At 37.0% G+C, this 25,985-nt stretch overlaps 1 protein-coding gene across 1 annotated transcript in view; it reads right to left on the bottom strand.

The window, feature by feature from the left end:
• Positions 1–25,331, bottom strand: part of LOC120542334 — a 56,065-nt gene extending 30,734 nt beyond the window's left edge. Inside the window, exons 1-5 of the mRNA XM_039774715.1 lie at positions 25,251–25,331; positions 15,162–15,324; positions 7,293–7,464; positions 1,456–1,830; positions 1,110–1,270 (exon numbers count right to left, since the gene is read on the bottom strand). Of these exons, the coding sequence (XP_039630649.1) occupies positions 1,110–1,270; positions 1,456–1,830; positions 7,293–7,464; positions 15,162–15,323 (870 nt within the window). The 5' untranslated portion in view covers position 15,324; positions 25,251–25,331. The remainder of the gene's footprint in view (positions 1–1,109; positions 1,271–1,455; positions 1,831–7,292; positions 7,465–15,161; positions 15,325–25,250) is intronic.
• Between the last annotated feature and the right edge of the window lie 654 nt (positions 25,332–25,985).

The raw sequence follows: 25,985 nt of genomic DNA, 5'->3' as shown, positions 1-25,985 counted from the left end.
AGTGGCTTCCGTCTGGACACTCTACCATACAGGCCTGATTGGTGGATTGCTGCAGAGATGGTTCTCCTTCTGGATGGTTCTCCTCTCTCCACAGAGTACCTCTGGAGCTCTGACAGAGTGACCATCGGGTTCTTGGTCTCCTCCCTAAGGCCCTTCTCCCCCAATCGCTCAGTTTAGATGGCCGGCCAGCTCTAGGAAGAGTCCTGGTGGTTTTGAACTTCTTCCACTTACAGATGATGGACGCCACTGTGCTCATTGGGACCTTCAAAGCAGCAGAAATTTTCCTGTAACCTTCCTCAGATTTGTACCTCGAGACAATCCTGTCTCGGAGGTCTACAGACAATTCCTTTGACTTCATGCTTGGTTTGTGCTCTGACATGAACTGTCAACTGTGGGACCTTATATAGACAGGTGTGTGCCTTTCCAAATAATGTTCAATCAACTGAATTTACCACAGGTGGACTCCAATTAAACATCTCAAGGATGATCAGGAGAAACAGGATGCACCCGACCTCAATTTTGAGCTTCAAGGCAAAGACTGTGAATACTTATGTACATGTGCTTTCTCAGTTTTTTTATTTTTAATAAACTTGCAAAAACCTTAAGTAAACCTTTTTCACTTTGTCTTTATGGGGTGTTGTGTGTAGAATTCTGAGGAAAAAAATGAATTTAATCAATTTTGAAATAAGGCTGTAACATAACAAAATGTGGAAAAAGTGATGCGCTGTGAATACTTTTCGGATGCACTGTGTATATATATATATATATATATATATATATATATATATATATATATAAATATGTTTTTTGACAAGTGTACTGTTCCTAAATATAAATTGCTCTTACTAGGGAACAGGATAAGGCATATTTGATGGATATCCTTTAAAGAGGCTGTCATGTAATTTGTTCCCTGAAAATCAATATATCTAGATATGGATTGACTGTAATTTGCTAAATAGCTGTATACAGTGGGGGAAGTTATGCAATAACGTCTAATGAATTAATACACAATAAATCATGCCACAAACCAGGGTTTACTGCTATTGTACCTAGATATTTCAAATGATCATAAGAACATCCCAGTGTTATAAGTAAGCTAGTCCACTCACCGAGGAAGATGCATTACCAGCTGTCTTGGCAGCACCTCCTGTTCGGTTACGCAGTAGCTCCAGGTACTGCTCTCTGTGCGTTTTCTTTACATGTCTCTCAAGATAGTGTTCACCAGTGAAGCAAGTCTTACAATGAGGGCAGGGGAAGGAAGTGTTCTTTGCTGAGAAAAAAAGACATTAATTGTTAACTAGCTCTTGAAATATGTTGTTTTACATGTCTACTCTTTGCAGCTGTAGTAATTAATCATTACATCTGACAGAAACAGACGTCTAAATGCCTATTTGTCAGTCACTCAACACACTCCCACAACACCCTTAAAACTTGCTATCAGTTATGTATCCTTACAGATCATAGAAGATGAATTTTCATCCACTCTGTTGATACTGGTAGGGTTCTCTTCTGAATTCATATCACTGTAGAGGACGGCCAAGCCACCACTTGACACTTGGTCCTCAGGAATGGAACTTGAGCTCGTTCCCTGCTGCTCTTCATCAATACATTCTGAGGATTCATCAGCATGTCGTTGAAATTCATATTCTGAGTCCTCACTGAATACTAGGTCTGTCAGTTCTTGTTTAATACTGCCAGTCAACAATTCATGAACCTCATTTTTGAGACTGAGTGGTTCATTCTCAGTTTTTTCCTCTTTCACATGGACAAGCTCTTGTTCAGAAGCTTCCTCTTTTATAGGGACGGGGAGTACTTTGTCTTGTCCTGCAACTACAAAATGCAAGAACAAGTTTTACATTGCTTATAGTGCCTGTAGCATCATGTATATACTGTAATTACCTATTGGGTCAGACAGAAAGAACCTTCAATTAATTTTACTGAAGAAATCAGCCATATTTTAGCAGAAAACTATGCAAGCTAGTTTACTTGTGCCCCAGGCTGTCATTATAGCTACATCTGAAATATTGTGGCAATTGGATAAGCACAGCAAGCCATATAACAGCGATTTAGGATATGAGCAACAAGAATCAAAGAGCTGGCATGACAAACAGCAATGATACAGTAACACAACAGAATATATAAATGTACGAGACTATGTCAATACAGCTAAAAGCTAATATTGCCTATGCCACTGCACTAACAACAATAGTTTATTTCTTGTATAGCCCAAAATTACACAATCAATGTCTCAATGTGCTTTAACAAGCCCTGTTTTTTGACAGCCCCTCAGCATTACCCCCTTACTAGACAGGAAAAAAAACTCCCAAAAACACCTTGTAGGGAGAAAAAAGTGGAAGACATTTTGGGAATGGCATCTCAAAGAGCACTTCCAGCTAGGTTGGGCATCCAATGGTTGTCAACAAATGGGGTAAATATAATATATAAACACAACACAAGTAAGCTAGATGGCAAATCTGCCACTGCCACCTCAAAAATACAATACAATAATACAAACTTTTGTTTTTGTTGCGGTGGGCTGGCACCCTGCCCAGGGTTTCTTTCCTGCCTTGCGCCCTGTGTTGGCTGGGATTGGCTCCAGCAGACCCCCGTGATCCTGTGGTTAGGATATAGCGGGTTGGATAATGGATGGATAAATGGGTTTTGTTTTTGCAGTGTTCCTCACCAATTGCAGGTGCTGGGCACTGTGACAACTCTCAAAGCAAAATTTAACACTAGATTATACTCACTAAATACAGAACTATCACTTAACTTAATAAATAACTTACTAACTTGACCATGTAATCTAAACACTAAAACATAACACTGCAATCTGTACATACTGGAGACATTGTACAGCCAAACTAAACACAGAACTGTACAATGTCTCCAATTCTGAAGCTTCTGAAATATTAAAAGAGATACTATATTTGAAATGGATTCACAGCAGAACTTATGGTGAGGACGTGGCAAGTTCATAAAGTTTGTAAACACATGAATGTAGAATGTAGTACTGATGACCTTTTTATTAGTTACAAAAGACGGTGCTCCTGCAATGACAGGTAAGCACAAGTTTAATGCTGTAAATTATCTGAAGAACAACTCACAAGGGCAATTGACACTGTGTTTAAAATGGCCAACTTTATTCTAAATCAGTCACTATTACATTGAGCTTCATGTCATTACTTGATGAGCCTTGTTGTACACAATGAAGTGATATGGCGAAGTTGGTGAAAACTCTTCAACAAATTTCAGAATTGGAAAACTAATCAGACATTCTTCATTGATTATAGTGCTCATCTGAAAAGGCGAAATCCTCAGTTGCAAGGTAAAAGAAAACATGTCAATCACAAAGGTGTGCAATGTAGAAAGCCTAAAAAGAAAACTAAAACTGCACAGGAAATGTAAGATGCTAATCTTATGTTACAGTTCAGACTGAGACATGTGAACGGACTCAGAAAGGAGAGTGAAAGGGATTTAGAGTCAAATGAGAGAGGCATTTTTCTTACACTGATTCTGAAAAATTGCAATATAACAGTTGTTATGTTTAGGATCCATTCATTTTCCCTGTAAAGAAAATAAAGAACTTGGCGGCCACATTTAAGAAACCTCAAAATATGGTTAAAGATGATCTTATTGATATACAAGACTAGGGAATGACCTATGCAACTAATCAGGGGTGAATTTCCTGAAAGCATTATAACCTTAACAACATGGTAAACTCCATCTTGAGAGCAACCATTAACTTAAGAGTGCTTCTGAGAACTCTTTGTAACTAAAGTAGCCCTTTAAATCCTTTTTAATATATATATATATTCCTTGACTGATTCTCTTATTCAATATGTGCATCTTAATTGGCTAAATCTTCCATTAACCTTGACAACAGACTAATATCAGACATTAACCACTTATGTGAGAGGTGCCCCTCCAATGGGACAGTGCCATATTTCAAAGTGGTTTGTATATGTTGCAAAAACCAACAAGTCAATCAAAAGCAATAATGGTATTTTTACATACCCAAAGGTATCTTGTTTCAAATAAATCATAAGTTTCCATGCCCAAAATATCTTTCGTTATTAAAATATCTGATTTACATAGGTATAGCCCAAGGCAAGCAATGTGTAACAGCCGAGTTAGTCTGCTTTTATCAAATATCCCTCCTTCATCGAGATGCATACATTGAAAGACTCATGACCACTGGATAGCTGAGATCTGAGCATTCTGATGATGTGTGTAGTTGTCTATGATTGGTAATCTGTACTACATGTCACATCTATACATAAATAGCAACAAATATATAATGCCTATGTAACCTCTCATTTTTACATAAAGTGACACATTACTTGAGTAAGATTCTGTAGAAAGTTTTGACTTTATTGAGAAGGTCCTGAGACTATGCTTAATTTGTAAGTGCTGCTCAGTATGACTTGAATGCTTTGCTGCTTGGAGTTTTACAGTTAATGCACCAAGCAAGGGTGCAATTACCATACCCAGAGGCTGTCTGCTGCATGCTCTCCCTGTTAGTTTTCTGAGCAGTGCTCTTTCAATTTCAGATTAAGTGTACAGGCATTGTTTCTTCGTGGAGCGATGAGTAATTGATACGCTGTACTTGTGCCTCTTGAAGTTTCATACAAAGACCCACCTCCCCTCACCAACCCAACCTAATGCCACTGTATCATGCTGCTTGAGCCAGCATATGGAGGAAAAAAAATAGCAGCTAGTCACTTGTTCACAGTATAATCCCCCACCCCCTCTTCACCAGAGAAATAGACAGTGCAGTGAAGTATTTTTTATCCCATTTCTAAGCATGCTTGTTTCACCCTCAGCTCTGCCCAGCAATGTCACCCCCCTGGGAAAGGAGAAGCAGGTGCAATTACAAAAGGGGAATAAAGTCGAACAGCAGCCAGCAGGTTAGGAAGATTTAATGGAGCACGATAAGAAGTGGGATAAAAAGTCTCAAAAAGTCAAATGCTCCTTCGGTAGCATTTCTGGGAAAAAGTAGGGAGCTGGTCATACTCTGAACAAGTTTCATATGCTTGCCTCCTGCAACTCAAAAATAGCTGAAAAGTACTGGTTTGGGTGTGTCTATATGACTTGCTCTGTTCCATGCCTACCAGGAAAGGCTTTGTCCCCACCCACCCCATAACCCAACACTGGATGAAGCTGGTGTGAAAATGTATGCATGCACTTAGTTTATTTTAGACATGCAAGAAAAAAAGCAACACGATCAAGAAAAACAAATAAATAAATATTTATGGGGCAACTGCAACTGTAAATTGCAGCACAGAAACCACAATCTATTGTACAAAATGTAAGCTTCCTCTGTGTCTTGTGGTAGACAAAATTGTTTCAAGGACAGGCATGAAAAATAATTTGGAAAGTAAAGGTTTGGATGAGTACATAATTATACCTATATAGTTACAAATTGTTGCCTTGCTGCTTCAGAGTGACATGAACTGTGTGCATATGTATATTTTTTCTAAATATAAAATAACATACATTGGCAAGTCAAATGCTTGTTTTGAGCGATTGTTTAGGTGCAAGTGACTAAATGTTTTCAAAAAGTTACACTATGTTTCCAAACAGGGCAGCACCTTGTGCAAAACAGTATAACTTTGAAATGCCATGGGTTCTGACATCTAAACTTGGCATAGTGATAGCTGACATATTACATAAGCAGAGTTACAGCCATTTATTTTAGGTATGTAATTTAGGCACAATAATGCCAAATGCCCCTTAATGCATAAGGGATTAAACACCAAAGAAAAGATAAACGTATGAAATACGTAACTTCCAAATTATAGTAAGAAGACAATAAAAAAAAATCTCTGAAAATATAGAATACTAACATTTATACTACACTAATTGGTACAACTTTCATGATGAAATATCATATCATTTTTGTAGGACTTTACTGCATATAAATAATCATTTCTGTTAACAGTAACACATTTAAAAGTTTAAAATGTTTAAAAATCTGTGTTCTGGGGTTGCAGCTAGATTTACTTTGACAGAGACACTTTCAGCATTACAATAGGTTAATGGAGAGAAGCAAAGTAAAAGAAAGGGAGAAGGACCGGAAGTAGAGGAGTCTGGGGACAGAAAGTACAGCAGCGATAAAGAAAACCTACTCACATAATCATTAAATTTTGTGTCTGCGTAACCACAATGTTGCAAATTCAACACTTTCACATTATTTAAGTGAAATCACTGGATTGTAGCTGACACTCATTTATACTCTCAGCCTATTCTCAGCTATTGGTACCTAGTCACACTTTTTATTAAAGCAAATTGGTCTGGGACATTTGGCAATGTATCAGAAGTCAAGATAAGACATGTTTGGTGGTAGATAGCTATGGGGTAGTAGGGGTATCCCCATCATGCATAGCTGTTGAAACCTTTAACTAACTCTGATACAGCAGCAGAAGAACAATACAATGCAGCACATCACCAAACCCACCCCAAGGGTGAAAAATATGCTTCTGCCATCTTTATAAATCATCAGGTAGCATCAGATTTTCACCTCAGCCATGCTACACTGAGGTTATCTGCGCAATACTGCACACAACTGCTGTGATTGCAGATGTATCCCTGTCCAGTGAGAATGAGGAAGAATTCATGGATGTTGGAAATATCAAAATTCCTTATTTTAGAGGAGAAGGTGTATATTCGGCTGGTGCAGAGGTGAAACAGGCTATCACCACTACTGTTGCATAATCACTATTTTTTATTCATTGGTCTGACATTAAAAGGTTTGGTTTTTACTTAATTGTATATACCACTCACTATCTCACTTTACTTTGCATAGGAATAAACGTACAGATAACACGTTTTGGATTCCTTTCAAGCATTCATTACATCATTTACTGTAGTTTACTTATGTTGCATACATAAGACTACATGCTTTGAACCCTGCAAATGTAGTCTTTGCTTCTCTAAGGCAGGCATAGAAAGTGGCTACATCCTTAACTTAAAGAATACAGCTATATTATTTCACCCAATCCCATAAGCCTAGATGCTGCTGATAGTGGAAGTGCTATAAAATGTGACTGAATGGCACTTTGACCATTTGAAGTTTTGAAATTACTCATAAATTTGATTTAACCTATAAAAGCCTATAAAAATTCCTATTTGGTAATACAGAGTATCCTAAACCTGATAGTAACCCCAACCTCCTATCTTAATGACCTCAACTTTAAAAACAAGCCACCTAAACAACGGACACCAGACAAATGTACAAATACTCAATTAAATACCCTGTAATCTAAACATACAAACGGAACACTGCAACTCACCTGACTGTGGCAATGTTTCTCCAGGCCGAACTTGGAATTCTTCCTTGATTTTGATGGTTCTGTCATCTGCCACAACCCATTTCAAAGGAGCTAATGGAGACTTGCATTTCTCACGGTCTGTCTCCATCTTACAGTCTGCAGTCATCTGATCGTCTACTGCATTATTACAGTGCTGCAATAAGTGCAGAGGAAACACATTAAAAAAAATCTTGAACTTCAGAAAACTCAAGCAGATAGCATTGGTAATGTGATGGAGAGAGCTCTTCTTCAGAAAAGAAAAAAACAGTCTTGAGATTAGATGAAATTGCACAAAAGACTTTATTACAAAGTAACAAGCCGTGTCTTAGTCCGCAGAGCAAGCCTCTCAATATAGCACAAAGTTCTTCTTTTATATTATTTTTTATCATCTTTGTATCATCTTAATTAACATTGTGTTTTTACATTGCGCCTCCTAATGTACAAACACTTTTCCATCATTACCTCATAGACATCATTTGACCAAAACTTGTCACCATTATCTCATAGCCTGAGCAGGTGTTCCCAGCATTTGACTAAAACTCATTTATTTACTTCAATTTTTCACCTTGGTGGTTACACAAGCTATTCAAAACAATAAAAAAGAAGAGGCAAATGCCTTTTATGTGTTTGCAAGCTTAACACCTAAGTCATATCTTAATTATGCTTTATTATCTTTTCCAAAGTTTTAGTTAATTAGCTTATAAAAAACATTATACCTAGATTATGAAATACTGTACCATATATTTTCCCACTTTGGGACTTTCTAAACTCCCACCATATTAAACTCAAGGGGAGAGAAGAGGTTCAAAAAAATCAGGGAACAAACATTTTAGCCTTTTTGACTAGAAAGCGTAAAAAATCCCTAGCCAGCCAATTTTAAGAAAGGGATCATCATAGATCATCAGTACTTTAAGCAATATATAAATACTATATATATATATATATATATATATATATATATATATATATATATATACTATATATATATACAGTATATATATATATATATATATCTATTATAAAAAAAATCCTGGAAGGGAGATGAGACGTGATCTTCTCGGAAGACAATTTGACATCCCGCAAGAGAAACTTTAATGTCACGCGAAGACAATTTGGCGTCCTGAGAGAGACACTTTAACATCACTCGAGACAAGGCAGTGAGACAACATTTAAAACAAGTTCACGGACATCTAACATCAAGCAGTTGTTGGAATGCTTTTGGCAGACAGATATCATGTGTTCCCAGCTTTTAAAACAACAACAAGCAGAACACGCAGCTTGCCAGCATCAACAACAGAAAGCCAGCAGATGATCCGACTGCTGCTCCTTAGTGTGCGTTCAGCCCCCACTCCAACCCCCTTCACAACGCGAGCGGCAGAGACGCAAAGTGGCAAAAGAACAGCTGCAGTGCAGGCTTTGAATTGATCGATGCAAAGTGCGACAAGTAGAAAACGCAGCTCGACGGCAGCAACTAGCCAGCAGCCCTAGCATGCGTTCAGCCCCCCTTCACAACGCGAGCAGCAGAGACACGAAGTGGCAAAAGGTCACCTGCTGTACAGGCTTTTAAATGATCGACGTGCAGCGTGACAAAAAGAACACACAGCTCGCCAGCAGCAGCAGCAGAAAGACAGCAGATGATCCAATTGCATCTCCTTAGCATGCATTCAGCCACCACCACCCCCTTCACAACACAAGCAGCGTTATATGTCCTGCGAGAAAGATTTAACCATACCCGGGGCCAGAAATAAATGACAAGTATTGTTTTTACAAAAGTTTTAAAGCAAAAGTGAAAATAATGCATATGTAACAATTCCCATGAAAATAACAATCTCTTTAAATTGTATATCCGGTAAACGAAACCTGGGGGTGGGCGAGCAAAGCACCCTAGTATATATATATATATATATACACACATACACACATATATATATATATATATATATATATATATATATATATATATATATATATATATATATATATATATATACAGAGAGAGAGAGAGAGAGAGATACAGATATAAATAAACTGCTCAAAAAAATTAAAGGAACACTTTGAAAACACATCAGATCTCAATGGGGAAAAGAAATCCTCCTGGATATCTATACTGATATAGACTGGGTAATGTGTTAGGAATGAAAGGATGCCACATTGTTTGATGGAAATGAAAATGATCAACCTACAGAGCCCTGAATTCAAAGACACCCCAAAAATCAAAGTGAAAACATTATGTGGCAGGCTAGTCCATTTTGCCAAAATTTAATTGCAGCAACTCAAAATTGTACGCAGTAGTTTGTATGGCCCCTGTGTTCTTGTATACATGCCTGACAACATCGGTGCATGCTCCTAATGAGACGACAGATGGTGTTGTGGGGATCTCCTCCCAGATCTCGACCAGGGCATCACTGAGCTCCTGGACAGTCTGAGGTGCAACCTGGTGGCATTGGATGGACCAAAACATAATGTCCCAAAGGTGTTCTATTGGATTTAGGTCAGGAAAGTGTGGAGGCCAGTCAATGGTATCAATTCCTTCATCCTCCAGGAACTGCCTGCATACTCTCACCACATGAGGCCAGGAATTGTCGTGCACCAGGAGCCACTGTACCAGCATAGGGTCTGACAATGGGTCCAAGGATTTCATCCTGATACCTAATGGCAGCCAAGGTGCCTTTGTCAAGCCTGTAGCGGTCTGTGTGACCCTCCATGGATATGCCTCCCCAGACAATCATTAACCCACCACCAAACTGCTCATGCTGAATGATGTTACAGGCAGCATAATGTTCTCCATGGCTTCTCCAGACCCTTTCACTTCTGTCACGTGCTCAGGGTGAACCTGCTCTCATCTGTAAAAATCACAGGGCACCAGTGGTGCATCTGCCAATTCTGGTATTCTATGGCGAATGCCAATCGAGCTGCATGCTGCTGGGCAGTGAGCTCAGGGCCCATTAGAGGACATGGGGCCCTTGGGTCACCCTCATGAAGTCTTTCTGGTTGTTTGGTCAGAGACATTCACACCAGTGGCCTGCTGGAGGTCATTTTGTAGGGCTCTGACAGTGCTCATCCTGTTCTGCTTTTCCCAAACGAGCAGATACCGGTCCTGCTAATGGGTTAAGAACCTTCTATGGCCCTGTCTAGCTCTTCTGCAGTAACTGCTTGTCTCCTGGAATCTCCTCCATGCCCTTGAGACTGTCCTAGAAGACACAGCAAACCTTCTGGCAATGGTACATATTGATCTGCCATTCTGGAGAAGTTGGACTGTGCAACTTCTGTAGGGTCCAGGTATCACCTCATGGTACCAGTAGTGACACTGACTGTAGCCAAATGTGAAACTAGTGAAAAACAGTCAGAAAAGATGAGGAGGGAAAAATGTCAGTGGCCTCCACCTGTTAAACTATTCCTGTTTTGGGGTCCATCTCATTGTTGCCCCTCTACTGCACCTGTTGTTAATTTCATTAACACCAAAGCAGCTGAAACTGATTAACAACCTCCTCTGCTACTTAACTAACCAGATCAGTATCTCAGAAATTTCATTGACTTGATGCTATACTCTCATTAAAAGTGTTCCTTTAATTTTTTGAGCAGTATATATATATATATATATATATATATATATATATATATATATATATATATATATATATATATATATATATATATATATATATATACACACACAGTTAGGTCCATAAATATTTGGACAGAGACAACTTTTTTTTAAAATTTTGGTTCTGTACATTACCATAATGAATTTTAAATGAAACAACTCAGATGCAGTTGAAATGCTGACTTTCAGCTTTAATTCAGCGGGTTGAACAAAAAGATTGCATACAAATGTCAGGCAACTAAAGTATTTTTTTAACACAACCCCTTTATTTCAGGGGCTCAAAAGTAATTGGACAAATTAAATAACTGGAAATAAAATGTTCATTTCTAATACTTGGTTAAAAACCCTTTGCTGGCAATGACAGCCTGAAGTCTTGAACTCATGGACATCACCAGATGCTGGGTTTCCTCCTTTTAATGCTCTGCCAGGCCTTTACTGCAGCAGCTTTCAGTTGCTGTTTGTTTGTGGGCCTTTCTGTCCAAAGTTTAGTCTTCAACAAGTGAAATGCATGCTCAATTGGGTTAAGATCAGGTGACTGACTTGGGCATTCAAGAATGTTCCATTTCTTTGCTTTAATAAACTCCTGGGTTGCTTTGGCTGTATGTTTTGGGTCATTGTCTATCTGTATCGTGAAACACCGCCCAATCCATTTGACTGCATTTAGCTGGATTTGAGCAGACAGTATGTCTCTGAACAACTCATGTGTCACATCATCAATAAACACTAGTGTCCCAGTGCCACTGGCAGCCATGCACACCCAAGTCATCACACTGCCTCCACCGTGTTTTATAGATGATATGGTATGCTTTGGATAATGAGCTGTTCCACGCCTTCTCCATACTTTTTTCTTGCCATCATTCTGGTAGAGGTTGATCTTGGTTTCATCTGTCCAAAGAATGTTTTTCCAGAACTGTGCTGGCTTTTTTAGATGTTCTTTAGCAAAGTCCAATCTAGCCTTTCTATTCTTGAGGCTTATGAGTGGCTTGCACCTTGCAGTGCACTCTCTGCGTTTACTTTCATGCAGTCTTCTCTTTATGGTAGACTTGGATATCGATACGCCTACCCCCTGGAGAGTGTTGTTCACTTGGTTGTGAAGGGGTTTCTCTTAACCATGGAAATGATTCTGCGCTCATCCACCACTGTTGTCTTTCGTGGACGTCCAGGTCTTTTTGCGTTGCTGAGTTCACCAGTGCTTAAACCCCCCCACCACCCCCCACCGCGACTCCTGGTGGCCCTCAACGTATCCAGCAGGGCTGTGTATAAATACTACAAAGTCCATGAGGCCCTGCTGGACCTCGGGGCACTATCCTGCTGTCGGGAGGGCTCCTCCTGGCGGCCTGGAGGTGAGGACCGGCATGAGAAGCCGGCGGTCCTCCACAATATATATATATATATATATATATATATATTTTTATATTTATATATATCTATATATATATATCTATATCTATCTATATATATATATATATACAGTGCATCCGAAAGTATTCAGAGCGCATCACTTTTTCCACATTTTGTTATGTTACAGCCTTATTCCAAAATGGATTAAGTTAATTTTTTTCCTTAGAATTCTACACACAATACCCCATAATGACAACGTGAAAAAAGTTTACTTGAGATTTTTGCAAATTTATTAAAAATAAAAAAATTGAGAAAGCACATGTACATAAGTATTCACAGCCTTTGCCATGAAGCTCAAAATTGAGCTCAGGTGCATCCTGTTTCCCCTGATCATCCTTGAGATGTTTTTGCAGCTTAATTGGAGTCCAGGTATGGTAAATTCAGTTGACTGGACATGATTTGGAAAGGCACACACCTGTCTATATAAGGTTCCACAGTTGACAGTTCATGTCAGAGCACAAACCAAGCATGAAGTCAAAGGAATTGTCTGTAGACCTCCGAGACAGGATTGTCTCAAGGCACAAATCTGGGGAAGGTTACAGAAAGATTTATGCTGCTTTGAAGGTCCCAATGAGCACAGTGGCCTCCATCATCCGTAAGTGGAAGAGGTTCGAAACCACCAGGACTCTTCCTAGAGCAGGCCGGCCATCTAAACTGAGCGATCGGTGGAGAAGGGCCTTAGTCTGGGAGGTGACCAAGAACCTGATGGTCACTCTGTCAGAGCTCCAGAGGTCCTCTGTGGAGAGAGGAGAACCTTCCAGAAGGACAACCATCTCTGCAGCAATCCACCAATCAGGCCTGTATGGTAGAGTGTCCAGAAGGAAACCACTCGTTAGTAAACGGCACATGGCAGCCCGCCTAGAGTTTGCCAAAAGGCACCTGAAGGACTCTCAGACCATGAGAAACAAAATTCTCTGGTTTGATGAGACAAAGATTGAACTCTTTGGTGTGAATGCCAGGCATCACGTTTGGAGGAAACCAGGCACCGCTCATCACCAAGCCAATACCATCCCTATAGTGAAGCATGGTGGTGGCAGCATCATGCTGTGGGGATTTTTTTCAGCGGCAGGAACTGGGAGACTAGTCAGGATAAAGGGAAAGATGACTGCAGCAATGTACAGAGACATCCTGGATGAAAAGCTGCTCCAGAGCGCTCTTGACCTCAGACTAGGGCGACGGTTTTTCTTTCAGCAGGACAACGACCCTAAGCACACAGCCATGATATCAAAGGAGTGGCTTCAGGACAACTCTGTGAATGTCCTTGAGTGGCCCAGCCAGAGCCCAGACTTGAATCCGATTGAACATCTCTGGAGAGATCTTAAAATGGCTGCGCACCGACGCTTCCCATCCAACCTGATGAAGGCTTGAGAGGTGCTGCAAAGAGGAATGGGCGAAACTGGCCAAGGATAGGTGTGCCAAGCTTGTGGCATCATATTCAAAAAGACTTGAGGCTTTAATTGCTGCCAAAGTTGCATCGAGAAAGTATTGAGCAAAGGCTGTGAATACTTATGTACATGTGATTTCTCAGTTTTTTTATTTTTAATAAATTTGCAAAAACCTCAAGTAAAAGTTTTTCACATTGTCATTATGGGGTGTTGTGTGTAGAATTCTGAGGAAAAAAATGAATTTAATCCATTTTGGAATAAGGCTGTAACATTACAAAATGTGGAAAAAATAATGCGCTGTGAATACTTTCCGGATGGATTGTATGTCACCATGTTTCCTGAAAAATCAGTTTTATTATTGCAGGTAAATACAAAATCAAAACATTTAATATTGTAAATACAAAAAAAATAGCCAAACACATTATTCAAGGCTTCAAAATAGGATAGCATTTAAATATCCATCCATTTTCTAACCCGCTGAATCCGAAGACAGGGTCACGGGGGTCTGCTGGAGCCAATCCCAGCCAGCACAGGGCACAAGGCAGGAACCAATCCTGGGCAGGGTGCCAACCCACCGCACATTTAAATATTATAATTATAAATCCAGAACATACTGTACTATGGTAAGTGAAAATGCATTCATTCATTTTATTAACTTTCTTATGCCAGTTAATAGCAGGAGAAACGTAGGAAAAATACTATTACATTTATATATTTGGCAGAAACAGGGATAACTGAACATTCATTTATTCATTCTGTTAACTTGCTTATATTAATACAGGCTGTGGTGGGATCATATTCTATATAGAAAGAATGTGGCACAAAGTAGGAAGGAACCATGACATTAATGACCCTACAAACCTATAAACCATAAATTGCATACTCACTTACTGACAATCAGCTAATCAACCTAACCAGGACTTCTTTAGGATATGACAGAAAACAGAAACAAACATGGGGAAAAAGAGCCTTGGCTAATATTTAAATTATAAGACTCCAAAGCTATGAGGTAGCATTACTATTCCAAGTACTATAGCAATACCTTGAATATTAAAAAATATAAAGTAAAAATAAAAATAAAATAATGAATGCATATCATATGGTCTTTGTGTGTTACATTTTGTAATATGCATTCTGTAAAAATAATTAGTCATGTTTTTTTGAAGCAGCATAGCATTCATGAAAGTTGCCTGAAATGTTCCCAGTTATTTTAGCTGAATGTTATAAATTGCTTAATAAGTGGTGGTCAGAATTTGTTCTTCTGCGTTCTCTTTAGGTCACAAAAGAGAATATGTTAACAACTAAATGGCTGCTTACACTGTTAACATACAACGGTATATTAAACATGGTTAAAAATAATTCACTTTTTTTTTTCAATTCCCTGTAAATTTACATAATAAATAAACATTAAGCAATTTTTAATCAACAACAAAAATTAAATAAATCTGTATAACTAGATACCTCAGCACTTCCAGCACAGTGTCTTTTCGCTTCACCCTGGGAGCTTGCTTCAGGCTCCGAAAGAGCTTCCTCTGCTTTTCTCCGCACATTTTCTTTGACAACCACATCACTGTGAATGTCATTTTCGGGCATTTTTTTCTTTGATGAGGTCTTCCCTGACATGCTTTTGAGACATAAAAGAATATATATGACTATAATTCAACCCTCTCCAAAACCAGATACTTTCTACATTCAAAATATAACAGAAATCTACAGGAAAAATGTTGCTTTAGAAAAATACTATGTGCAAGTCTAGGTAATTTTACATCAGGCTGCAATAATACTCATAAATGAACATCACACAATGACCAAGTGTAGCGAAAATTGTATATGTTATGTGGCTTGATCCTACTCTAAAGCAGAATGTCAACTGGAAAGCTTGACTTTAACAGTAGAGTTCAATATAAAATACTCTTTAGCCAGATAAGGGACAGAACCTTCAACTTTGACTTTATGGTGACAAAAAAAGGTGAAACACTGCCTGATCCCCGTTTAATCAATTAAACAATTGCTAACTTCAAGATGCTTTAAACAGATATTATACACACTCAATATGATGCCAGTCCTCCAAAGAATGACTGTCTGGAGATAACATACGTGTTCTGCAAGTTTTCCTCTTTTTAAGTGCAATTTAATTGCATTCATTTTACTGTGATGTTTAACACGCCACATTGTCGAATGAATGAGCAGAACTTCCCAGCAGGAGAAGAACTTTTTCTGTAACATTAAAAAAGTATATTTTTTACAAAGACACTTGATTCCTTTCTTGTGTTAAAACCCTTTGTTATGTTATTTGGCTACTGAAAAATGTACCTTGTCTTTGCATGATTTTGTATTTGCATAAGAATCATCAGACAATTTTGATAATAAGTTGGAAGAGAGAAATAAGAAATGCCTCTCTAAATCTGGTTTAAATCAAATGTATAATGCATTACAGATACCAAAATATATGTATGTTTTCATAGCATGTTTCTAATTACTTGGAAAAAAACATAATCACTCTCTTTCACACTGAGCAAGTTCAGAGCCACCAATTAAAAGAACACATACACACCTTTAGAAATAGTGAAAATCATGGGTTACCAAGTGTAAACTCAACAAAATGTACTAGAACATAATAAGCTTCATTTACATAATGACCAAGTCAAGATACAAACCCAGTCTCATGAAGATAATGCCATTAACTAGTATTATTAAATGATTTACACAAAAAACTTGCAAAAAAAGTAGTACAAAATACATGCTACTCTCTTTTTGGTACACATCACAAGTCAGTTTTATCATTGGTGCCAGCCAGTAATGTATGGCATTGAAGGTAAAATAATTTTTATATTTTTGAGATAATAAATATGTGTTAAACTGGGTAACATATTATTTATTATGCTTTTAATAATAGTTTCCTTGGCCAAAATGTTATAAGTATAGGTACTGTTTCACTATAAATACCAATGACTACAAAACTACAACTTGCTGGGGCAGAGATGGCACCAAGCTTAAATACAGAACAAAGGATGGATCAGCCAAGACTCATGTAGAGCAAAAGGAAACCACACTGTCAAAGGAAAAAGAAAAAGGGGGGGTATGATGTAACTGTAGTTGTTACAGATGGATGGATGAGGGTGCCAGTAGAAGGCAGAAAGACTGGCTATAAATAATAACAGCATACCAACACAAATTCTCCAGGCTGGCAGGTTGCAGAACACTGATGCTGCATGTGATATTGAAGACCATGTTGTTTCTTTAAGAGAACAGGCAGACCAGGGCTTAGCTTACAAACCTGGCTTTTTGAATGAACCATGGGACAGTGAGTTTCAGTTGGGGCAGTTGCCTCAGAGCACCTTGGTTTGTTAAACCTGCAAACTTATAGACTACCAACTAACTTCACAAGCCATTCGGAAGCTTGGTCCAGATGTCACAGGAGATGGGGTTTAAAAGCCATCCTCACACCAGATGAAAATTAGCAAACAGCCAAAAAATTCAGATTTAAAGAAATATCAAGCAGTGCAAGACACTAAAAAAAGCATCTGAAAGGTCTAAAGAGAAACCGAAAACAGAATTGCTGTTGAAGGCAAAACAAATGTCAAACTCTTTCCGGTTCTACTCATGTAAAAAAAAGAACAAGACAATTATTAAAGTATTTGTTAAAGAAGAAGAAAATAGAATCTCAAAATTTACACATTTTAAAACAGAATATTCATGATCCATTCTCTCAGATGTACTTCAAGACCCTCAAGAAATTGAATAACAAAATTTTACTAGTTGTACAGAAATTAAACATTTATTAAGCATATTCTAACAATAACTTGTGAAATGAAAGAGAGACCTGATAACAGAAAACTTGCAAATATGACTCTAAACCACAAAAAAGCAGACAAAATAGATTCAAGTAATTACAGACAAATAAGCTTTATTTCTATACCATGCAAACTTGTGGAAATTATAATAAAAAATAACAGCCAGTATTGGGTTTATGAGGAAGCTCCAGATAAACCAATCTGTTAGACGTTTTTGAACAGGCAACTGGGATAAAAAACAAAAGCAAAATTTGTGACATACTTTAGAGTTTCAAAAAGCCTTTGATACAGTTCCATAAAGAACTAGTGGATTCTGGCATCAACTGGATTGTTGGAAATACAATGTATGAATAAAAGAATGTTCCACAAGGGATGAAGTCATCAGTGGAGTTAAGATGGGGTTTGTCTTTGGACACTGACATACTTTCTGATATAGTTAATAAACCTGGGAAATTCACAGATGACACTAAAGCTGGAGAGATATTGCCTAGTGGAGGAGGCAGTAAAAGCAATTCAAAAAGATTTGGAAAATCTTTAAAACCAGTAGAACACTTGTAAAATTAAGTTTAATGTAAATACAGTACAAAGTACAGCAGGGCAAGAAGCAACCGCTGAAAAGGATTTAGCGGTTGACATTGAATGATCATTTAGGTGCGATGCAGAAGCAATTACAAAGAAAATGAAAGAGTGCATTATATTGTAAAAATTGTTCAATATAAATAATGGGACATTACACTCAAACTGTATAATGTGCTAGTCTGGAACACTTGTGCAGTTCTGGTCACCATGCTACAAAAATAGCATAATGCAGCTCAGGAAATTGAACCATTTTAGTTTTGAGCAGAGCAGTCTGAATGCAGAGGTTATGAAAGTTTTTAAAGGCAAGGATAAAGCTGATTAAGCTATTGCTTTTTGCTTAAAAAGCACCTATGGTTATTGAGGGAAAGCAAATTTAAGACTCATGGTAAGCACTTCTTGACACAAAGAATTGTAATAGTCCAGTACAAACTACCAAGTCATATAGTAGATGGGGAACCTTGATACTTTAAAAGTATCTTGTCCAGATGCTTTTTAAAAAGTTAGCATTTAGTTAATCTAACAACACTGAAGTTCTGAAAGTTCTACTCTCATTTGTCAAACTTCTTATGTTCTTAACCAGTGAGTATGGAATCATGAGGTGATTTAGAAGAACTGACCAAGTCAAGAAGGAAGAAAGCAAAGTAATGTTTATATATGTATATGCGGTATATGTTTTGGACTTTACTGACATTATTGTATATAACTCAAAATACCAAGAAATATTCCACTTTCTATTTATTACTAAACATGTATGAACAAGAGGGGAAAAATATAACATCAAATGTAACTGGTCATTTCTAACAGCAAAACAAAGACAAGTACAAACAGTCCCTCAAAGATAAAGGCATGAAATGTTCATATTTTGGCAAACAAACCAGCATCAATTTTTCTGATGTGGCTCTGCCTGCATCTATAAGCTTTTTTTCTGAAGGTTTCAACAACAAAGAGCAAAACAAAGTAAATGTCAAAGGATTAAATAAGACAGGTTCCTCTAAGGTCCTCTCTAATGACATTTTAATTACTTGAACTGGTTCTGGTGCACCTGATTCTAATTTTAGATATTTAAGGTAGTAATATATGTCGGGGTATATTTGTTTTCAAACTTGTGAAATTTGCATTTATGTTTTTTTTAAATTATACAATAGACTATACAATGTAAATGTGGCATGCTATTATTATATCACCTTTAGCTATAGGTTCTGTTTAAATGAAGATCAAATCTTGATATGTCCAAATATATTAAAAAGAAAAAAACATTTCATGGAGTGAATTTACTTTTTAACATGACTGCAAATGATAAAATACAGTTTTATTAACATTCTTGAATTGATCTGTAAACTCCAAGTCTGTGTCCAAGGTCACTTCTAAATTTTTGATTTGAGCGGCTGACTACAAGCCTAATCAATTCAAGATTATTGTATTCTCAACTCTTTACAGACAATAATTGGTATGTTTAAAAAAATGCTTGTTTGTATATTGTCACTTATTCAATTCATTAGAATACTAAGAATGATGCTCTGTGCTGACAAAAAGGTTTATGTCATTTGTATAACTGCCTCTCAATTATGTCCCTAGGGGGTAACAAATACAGTAGAGTAGAGAAAACAGTAGAGATGCATGAGGTTTTTCATGAAGGTAAGACTTAATCTTACCAGAATAGTACTGTTTTAGAGGGGCCTATCCAGTCTTTGAAAGAGTCAACCAAGATAACATAGCATATATTAATAATAGTAATAATAGTATGATTATACAATTATATTATTATTATTAGAATAAAAAATGCCTTCCAGAATCCATAGGCTACCTTGCCAGAGCTTGAACTATAAGCAACAGGTGTCCTGCTGTCCAGAGTCCCAGGTTCTGTTTAAAGAGTTAGACAACGCGCAAGTAGACTGACCACTACCACACAATATAGCAGGGAACCACACATGTTGTGAGGAGTCATTCTTGCTGTCTCCCACCGTCATTGTATTATATTAAAGCACCCAGAGCATCCGCCTCTAGGATTCCTCTTACAATTAAGAATCACTCCATTTTCCCACTATGATGGATCAGGTGCACTGGTACAGCCACACAGATTACTGTTGTCAGTAAAGGCATCCTATAGCCTGTTTCCTGTCTTGTAAACTGCCTGAAATTCCAGCTTTGATTGATTCTTCACTACAATCTATCAGCAAGAGTGGTGAATCTGAATGTGGGCTTAAAACAACAAAAAACATAGCATTTAAAGTCATGAACAAACCAGTAAATGACATTCAGCATGGAGCACAATGTAGAAACAAGATATAATGACTGTCAATTTGGCAAATGCACAAAACAATATGCCCTAGACATTTTACATGCACAGCTGAGCAAAACAAGATTCTGAAATAAAAATGATACAGGGGGTGTAACATAGTATCATCGGGCACAAACAATCTACAAAAGAAGATGGCTCAGACAGGCTGTTGAATATATATGCCAGAATCCTAAAGCAGAACATGAAGCCAGTGCTGCTTCTTGCTATATACAGACTATGCAGATGCATGGGGCTCCAAAGTTGCAAGTACAGCCTCAATTTATCTGGGGAGTATTAACATTGCCTGTCTGTTTGTAGCCAGTTAAGGTCCATCATGTATTTGATAAAGCATTTGCAGGCTTAAAAATTAAATGTATGATATATACAAAACTAAGCTGTAATGATAGGGAAGTTTTGGCTTATGTTTGTGGGGTAAAAAAAATCAATGATTCCCACTAGGCTGTTGTGTCGCGCAATGAGTGATGTCTACCAACAGGTATGAAAGGGATGACTCACTGACAGCCACACATCACATGAGAAGGAAAATAGCAGTAACCAAAAACTAATTGATACCTAAGATGGCATCAAAACTGGCTTATCCCTCCTGTGCTGAAAAACGTAGAAAGAAGAAACCTGAAGAAGAAAAATGTGCACAGAATAAATTTCTTAACAATGTCGCAGTGTATTAGAGTTGGGAAGTAACAAAGTAAAACAACTGGCTTTGTTACTGTTCCTAAATAGAATTTTCATGTAGGCTATCTGTATCTTTACTTGAGTATTTTATTTGTTTGAGACTTTTTACTTTAACTCATTACATTTCAAGGAAACAAATCTGCGCTCCCTACAATAAAAAATATCCACAATTTACTATCTTACTAATAAGTTTGTGTCCAAAAAACAGGGGAATCTAGGTCAGATAATTGTAGTATTCACATATTCATGCAAAACTGAGGGACTATCCTATTATTTATTTTAGCATTTTATATCTTTGATTTCTTTGTATACTAAACATTAAGCTTGTAGGAAAGAAACTAAAGAGAAAAGAGAAAGTGAGGCTCTATTGCAGGCATGGAGCTAGACAGTTTGACATCTGTGGCAGAGCGACGGATGCTGAGCAGGCTCCTGTCAATCATGGAGAATCAACTGCATTCAATGAACAGTATCATCTCCAGACAGAGGAGCAGCTTCAGCGACAGACTGCTGTCACTGTCCTGCTCCACTGACAGACTGAGGAGTTCGTTCCTCCCCCACACTATGTGACTCTTCAATTCCACCCAGGGGGGTAAACGTTAACATTAAACAATGTTATTGTCTGTTATACCTGCCTCGCACTCTCCACCTTGCATTTTTTAACTTGCACTGTATTTTTATCCTTCATTAATTAATATTGTTTTTATCAGTATGCTGCTGCTGGAGTATGTGAATTCCCCTTGGGGATTAATGAAGTATCAATCTATTTATCTATCTAACAAAAAAGCAGGAGAGAACAAAAGAGAAACAGCACAGGTAGCAACTGTGATGATTTAAACAGTGAACATATAGTCAAATAAATGCCAAGCAACACTAAACTTATTAATGAGATCAAAGATACAAGTAGGTCAGAAAATATGCCCCATACAAGTGGTTGGCACAAAAACGAGCCTTGGTGAATGCGCTGTCTTTTGTGCCAGCCATAAAAGCACAAGGTGACAGCGTTCAAAATTTACCTTCTGATCTTAAAAAAACACATAGAGGTAAGCATGTTCACATGAACGTGTTTGACTTGCCATTTGGATGTATTGATTATTAAAACAATAACTAAAATCCAATTAAAATAAACTATGAGTATCAGAGAAATATGATTTTTCAATGACATAATTGGGATAGGCTACAAAGTTAATCTAAATATGGTGAGCACATGAGTACGCAAAACAGATTTTTAGTTACGTTGAGAGACATATATATATATATATATATATATATATATATATATATATATATATATATATATAATTATTAAACATCTTTCTTATACCTGATTGTTAATCAGAGCAATTTTCAACTAAAGGAAGTTTTTACTTTTATACTCAAAAGTAAATTAAGAACATGTACTTTTATACTTTTACTTGAGTAAATAAGATTAACTTAGAGTATTTTTATAGATGAGGACTTGCACTTTTATTTAAGCAATGCTTTTTTTGTACTTCTGCCACCACAATGGGTAAATCTTTTAATTGTAAGCTGTGCAGTGCCTTGATACTCACCTCTCTGCCTATCCATCTCTTTCTCTCCCTCTGACTGCTGTGATCATAATGATCCTCTCTCTCTACATCATTAATTTTCTCTTGTTTTTATTACTTTAAAGAGATAAAAGCAGAAGTCTGAAAGTGACAACTTTGAAATTGGGTGCATGCTTTAAAAGGGCACTGTATATTGCAATGTTTAGTTATATTTGTTTAAAAAAATACATTTCTGCATTAATGTAACATAATTGAGAATTTAAGGAACATGCTACTTCTGTTGAATTCAATGGATATAGAGAAACCTCATTGTTTACCTTTTATTGTCATTTTCTGTAGTTTTAAATTGCTTGGGTCAACTTGAGATCATTAACTTGAATTTTATCTTTACAAATCTGGACTGTTTTCTTCTTAAAATGTAACAGTCTGATGCATCAGCATGGATCATTTTAAAGGGCCTGAACTCCCCCATCGTAGTTTTAAAAAATAGGGACAGAACAGAATCTTGTATAGGGCCACCAAAAAAGCTAGAAACAGCCCTGTATGAAGCAGATAATAAGCAGACAGGCAGCACTAGACCTCAATTCATAATTCATAAGAAACAATGAATCAAACCAAGTAACTTGCTTTTATCCAAAACATATAGAAATGGCTATACTAATTAAAAATTATCAAACAATATAGAATGACTGGTTACAGTTTGATTTAAATTAAAAGCAGAAAATTGTATATAGCATATATATATATATATATATATATATATATATATATATATATATATATACAGTATATATAATCAGTTGGTAGAATACAAAAAATATTGGTATCACTTTAGAATTTACATATTTGTGTAATTTGTTACTTCATATTTGGATAGATGATCATTTTAAATTAAAATGCATATAAACTAAACATAACTTGCCAAAATCCTGTGGCCACTTAATGGTGACTCCTTTTCCTATGCCTCATATAAAGGTTTACCAACTGAAAGATCAAGCAGGCAATACATCTTTTACAATGAATGACATGTTACTTACTTCCCTACAGGCAGCACCTTTGACTAGTTATGAAAATAACCTGAAATGTCTGTGGTCAGAGTGGTCTAAAGTTTGAGGAACTGTACTGTGAACCATCAAGGTTACTTTTTCAGTCCCCATATATTTGTGAGCCTAAACATGAAGCTATATGGTAACAACTATGCAAAAGTGATTTGTATGGCACTAGTTAAATATAAGAAAACATTAAAACAGAATAACAATTTGAACTGTAGTTTTAGAAACAGAAAATTACAGTAACTGCCATAACCAGAATATATTTGCTTTTAAAATTATTAATTTAATGAAGTAAATGTTCAAAATGCTGTTGGTTATTTAATTAGTAACTGTCATAAATACTAATCACCACTTTGATTTCAAGTATATTTTGATCAAACACACAATTAACACAAAGCCATAAAAATGTGCATTAGCTTCTCCAACACATCACATTACTTGCGCAATTATTTAAGAACTTAATGATAATGAAATCTCCACATGATACACCTTTGATATGAAAATTTGTTGTATAATAAGAAATACCATCTTTGTATACCAAAATAATACATTGTGTCTATATTGCAGCTGGACTGTCAGGATATCCCAAACTTTCTTGCAACTTGTACAGCCCCAACTGCACCCATTCATGCACAAATGTTAGTCTGAGTGCTTAAAAAAAATATTTCAATTTCTGATGGGTTGGAAGCGTGGTCCATTCTTATTACGCATGTGCCCTTTTAGGTTTTTCTCCACATACTTCAGTTTTTTCCTCCACATTAGGAGAACCTTCAGACGTGTTGACAAGGGACACTTAACTTGGCACATTTGAATAAATATGGATAAGCAAATGTGCCTTGGGATGAAGTAGCTCCCTATGCAGCATTGGTTCCTGCATTTTATCAGGGTACTGAACAAACATGAACATACAATCTGATTATGCTGAGTAAGTGGATAGACTTATTTTAATGTACACTTATTTATTAAAAAACTAAAAACTGAAAAAACTAAACACAATTCATTACACATTGTAACATAAAATTATGTCCTATCATATTTTATTACACACAACCAAATTTATGGATGATATCCCTCCTATTAGTGAATCTATGGCCAAAACAAACCAGTCAGCTCCAATCAGACACTACGCTATAATGGTCGATTCTGGAATATTATCTTTTTATTGGTTTTCTCCTTCATATCTTATCAGTTTTGACTTTAGTTTGGAGTCTGTATTAAATGAATCTATGTCATTAGCTTCGATTTTGGGTTACACACTAAGCCACAGGGTCACTTGCCTGGCAGGCTATAGCTACCCACACTTTTGCTATCGGATTTGCACCGTTTATTTTGTTTCCGTAGACATTTTGTATCTACTGTTTATTGGCATGCCTAAGTACTTTCAGTAATGTTTATATTCAGGTATAATTACTCAAAGCTAAGTGATTTACAGTATTAAAAAACAGAACTGTGTCACGCCTTCGATGGCATTCACTCGCAATGATGAGCTCAACATAATTTTCTTACAGAAAGCATATTCCATTTCTGGTGTTCGCAAGCATTCACAACAATTCAGATACGTAAACATAATATCAGTCCTCCAGGCTGCATACACACTGGCATTTTATTTAAAATAAGGTGCCACTCACTCGAAAAAAAAATCCGCTGCAGCTCCAACACACTGCTCCGGAATTTGTGCAACACACACAATGGCTCCTAAGTAAAGGCGGGCGCTTACTTTACACGCAATCTCTCTACGCCACTGCGATGTGCGGTAACCGTTCATTGGTTAGTATGCGCATACCACTGGCGTCGCTGTCCTGATTTCTCCAATGCGGGCTGCAGTTAGACCCTTCTCGATTACTTTGGATGACGCCCGAGGCGGTTTAGATCAGATTTTTAACAGCTGGAACACTCAGGTTACGTGAGTCGCATTGACACACAGTACAGCGAAGGCAAGCGTTGAACCGACAAGATTTCGCTGCCGCGGTAATTCCTAAGCCACTACTACATCAAGTAGCTTGCGATAGATCAGGTGAGCAATGTTCAGGTAGAATTTATAAAGTTCATACGTAGATAAATATAAATCTTCCAATTCTTATATGACTATACAATACTCTGGGTTTTTTTTTAAATAAAAAAATTAAGTATGGTTCCCTAGAACAAACGATCTGTTCATAGTGTGATTTATATCTTCCAGAAATGGTCTTCCACTTACCCTTCAAACATTAATATTTATTTGAACACACACTCATACAGGTAATCAAAGTTAGACAGAGAAATCCCAGTACATGTTGATGGTGGCATATAGATCATTATGTGTTCAGATTTTTATTTATCAAGCAAGAGTGCAAACAATTCTTGAGCTCTACACACATACATCA

Source organism: Polypterus senegalus, chromosome 13 (assembly GCF_016835505.1).
Source record: "Polypterus senegalus isolate Bchr_013 chromosome 13, ASM1683550v1, whole genome shotgun sequence".
In the NCBI taxonomy this organism is placed as follows: Eukaryota; Metazoa; Chordata; class Cladistia; order Polypteriformes; family Polypteridae; genus Polypterus; species Polypterus senegalus.
Note: the sequence above shows the minus strand (reverse complement) of the source record. Positions and strands in the feature narration are given on the sequence as shown.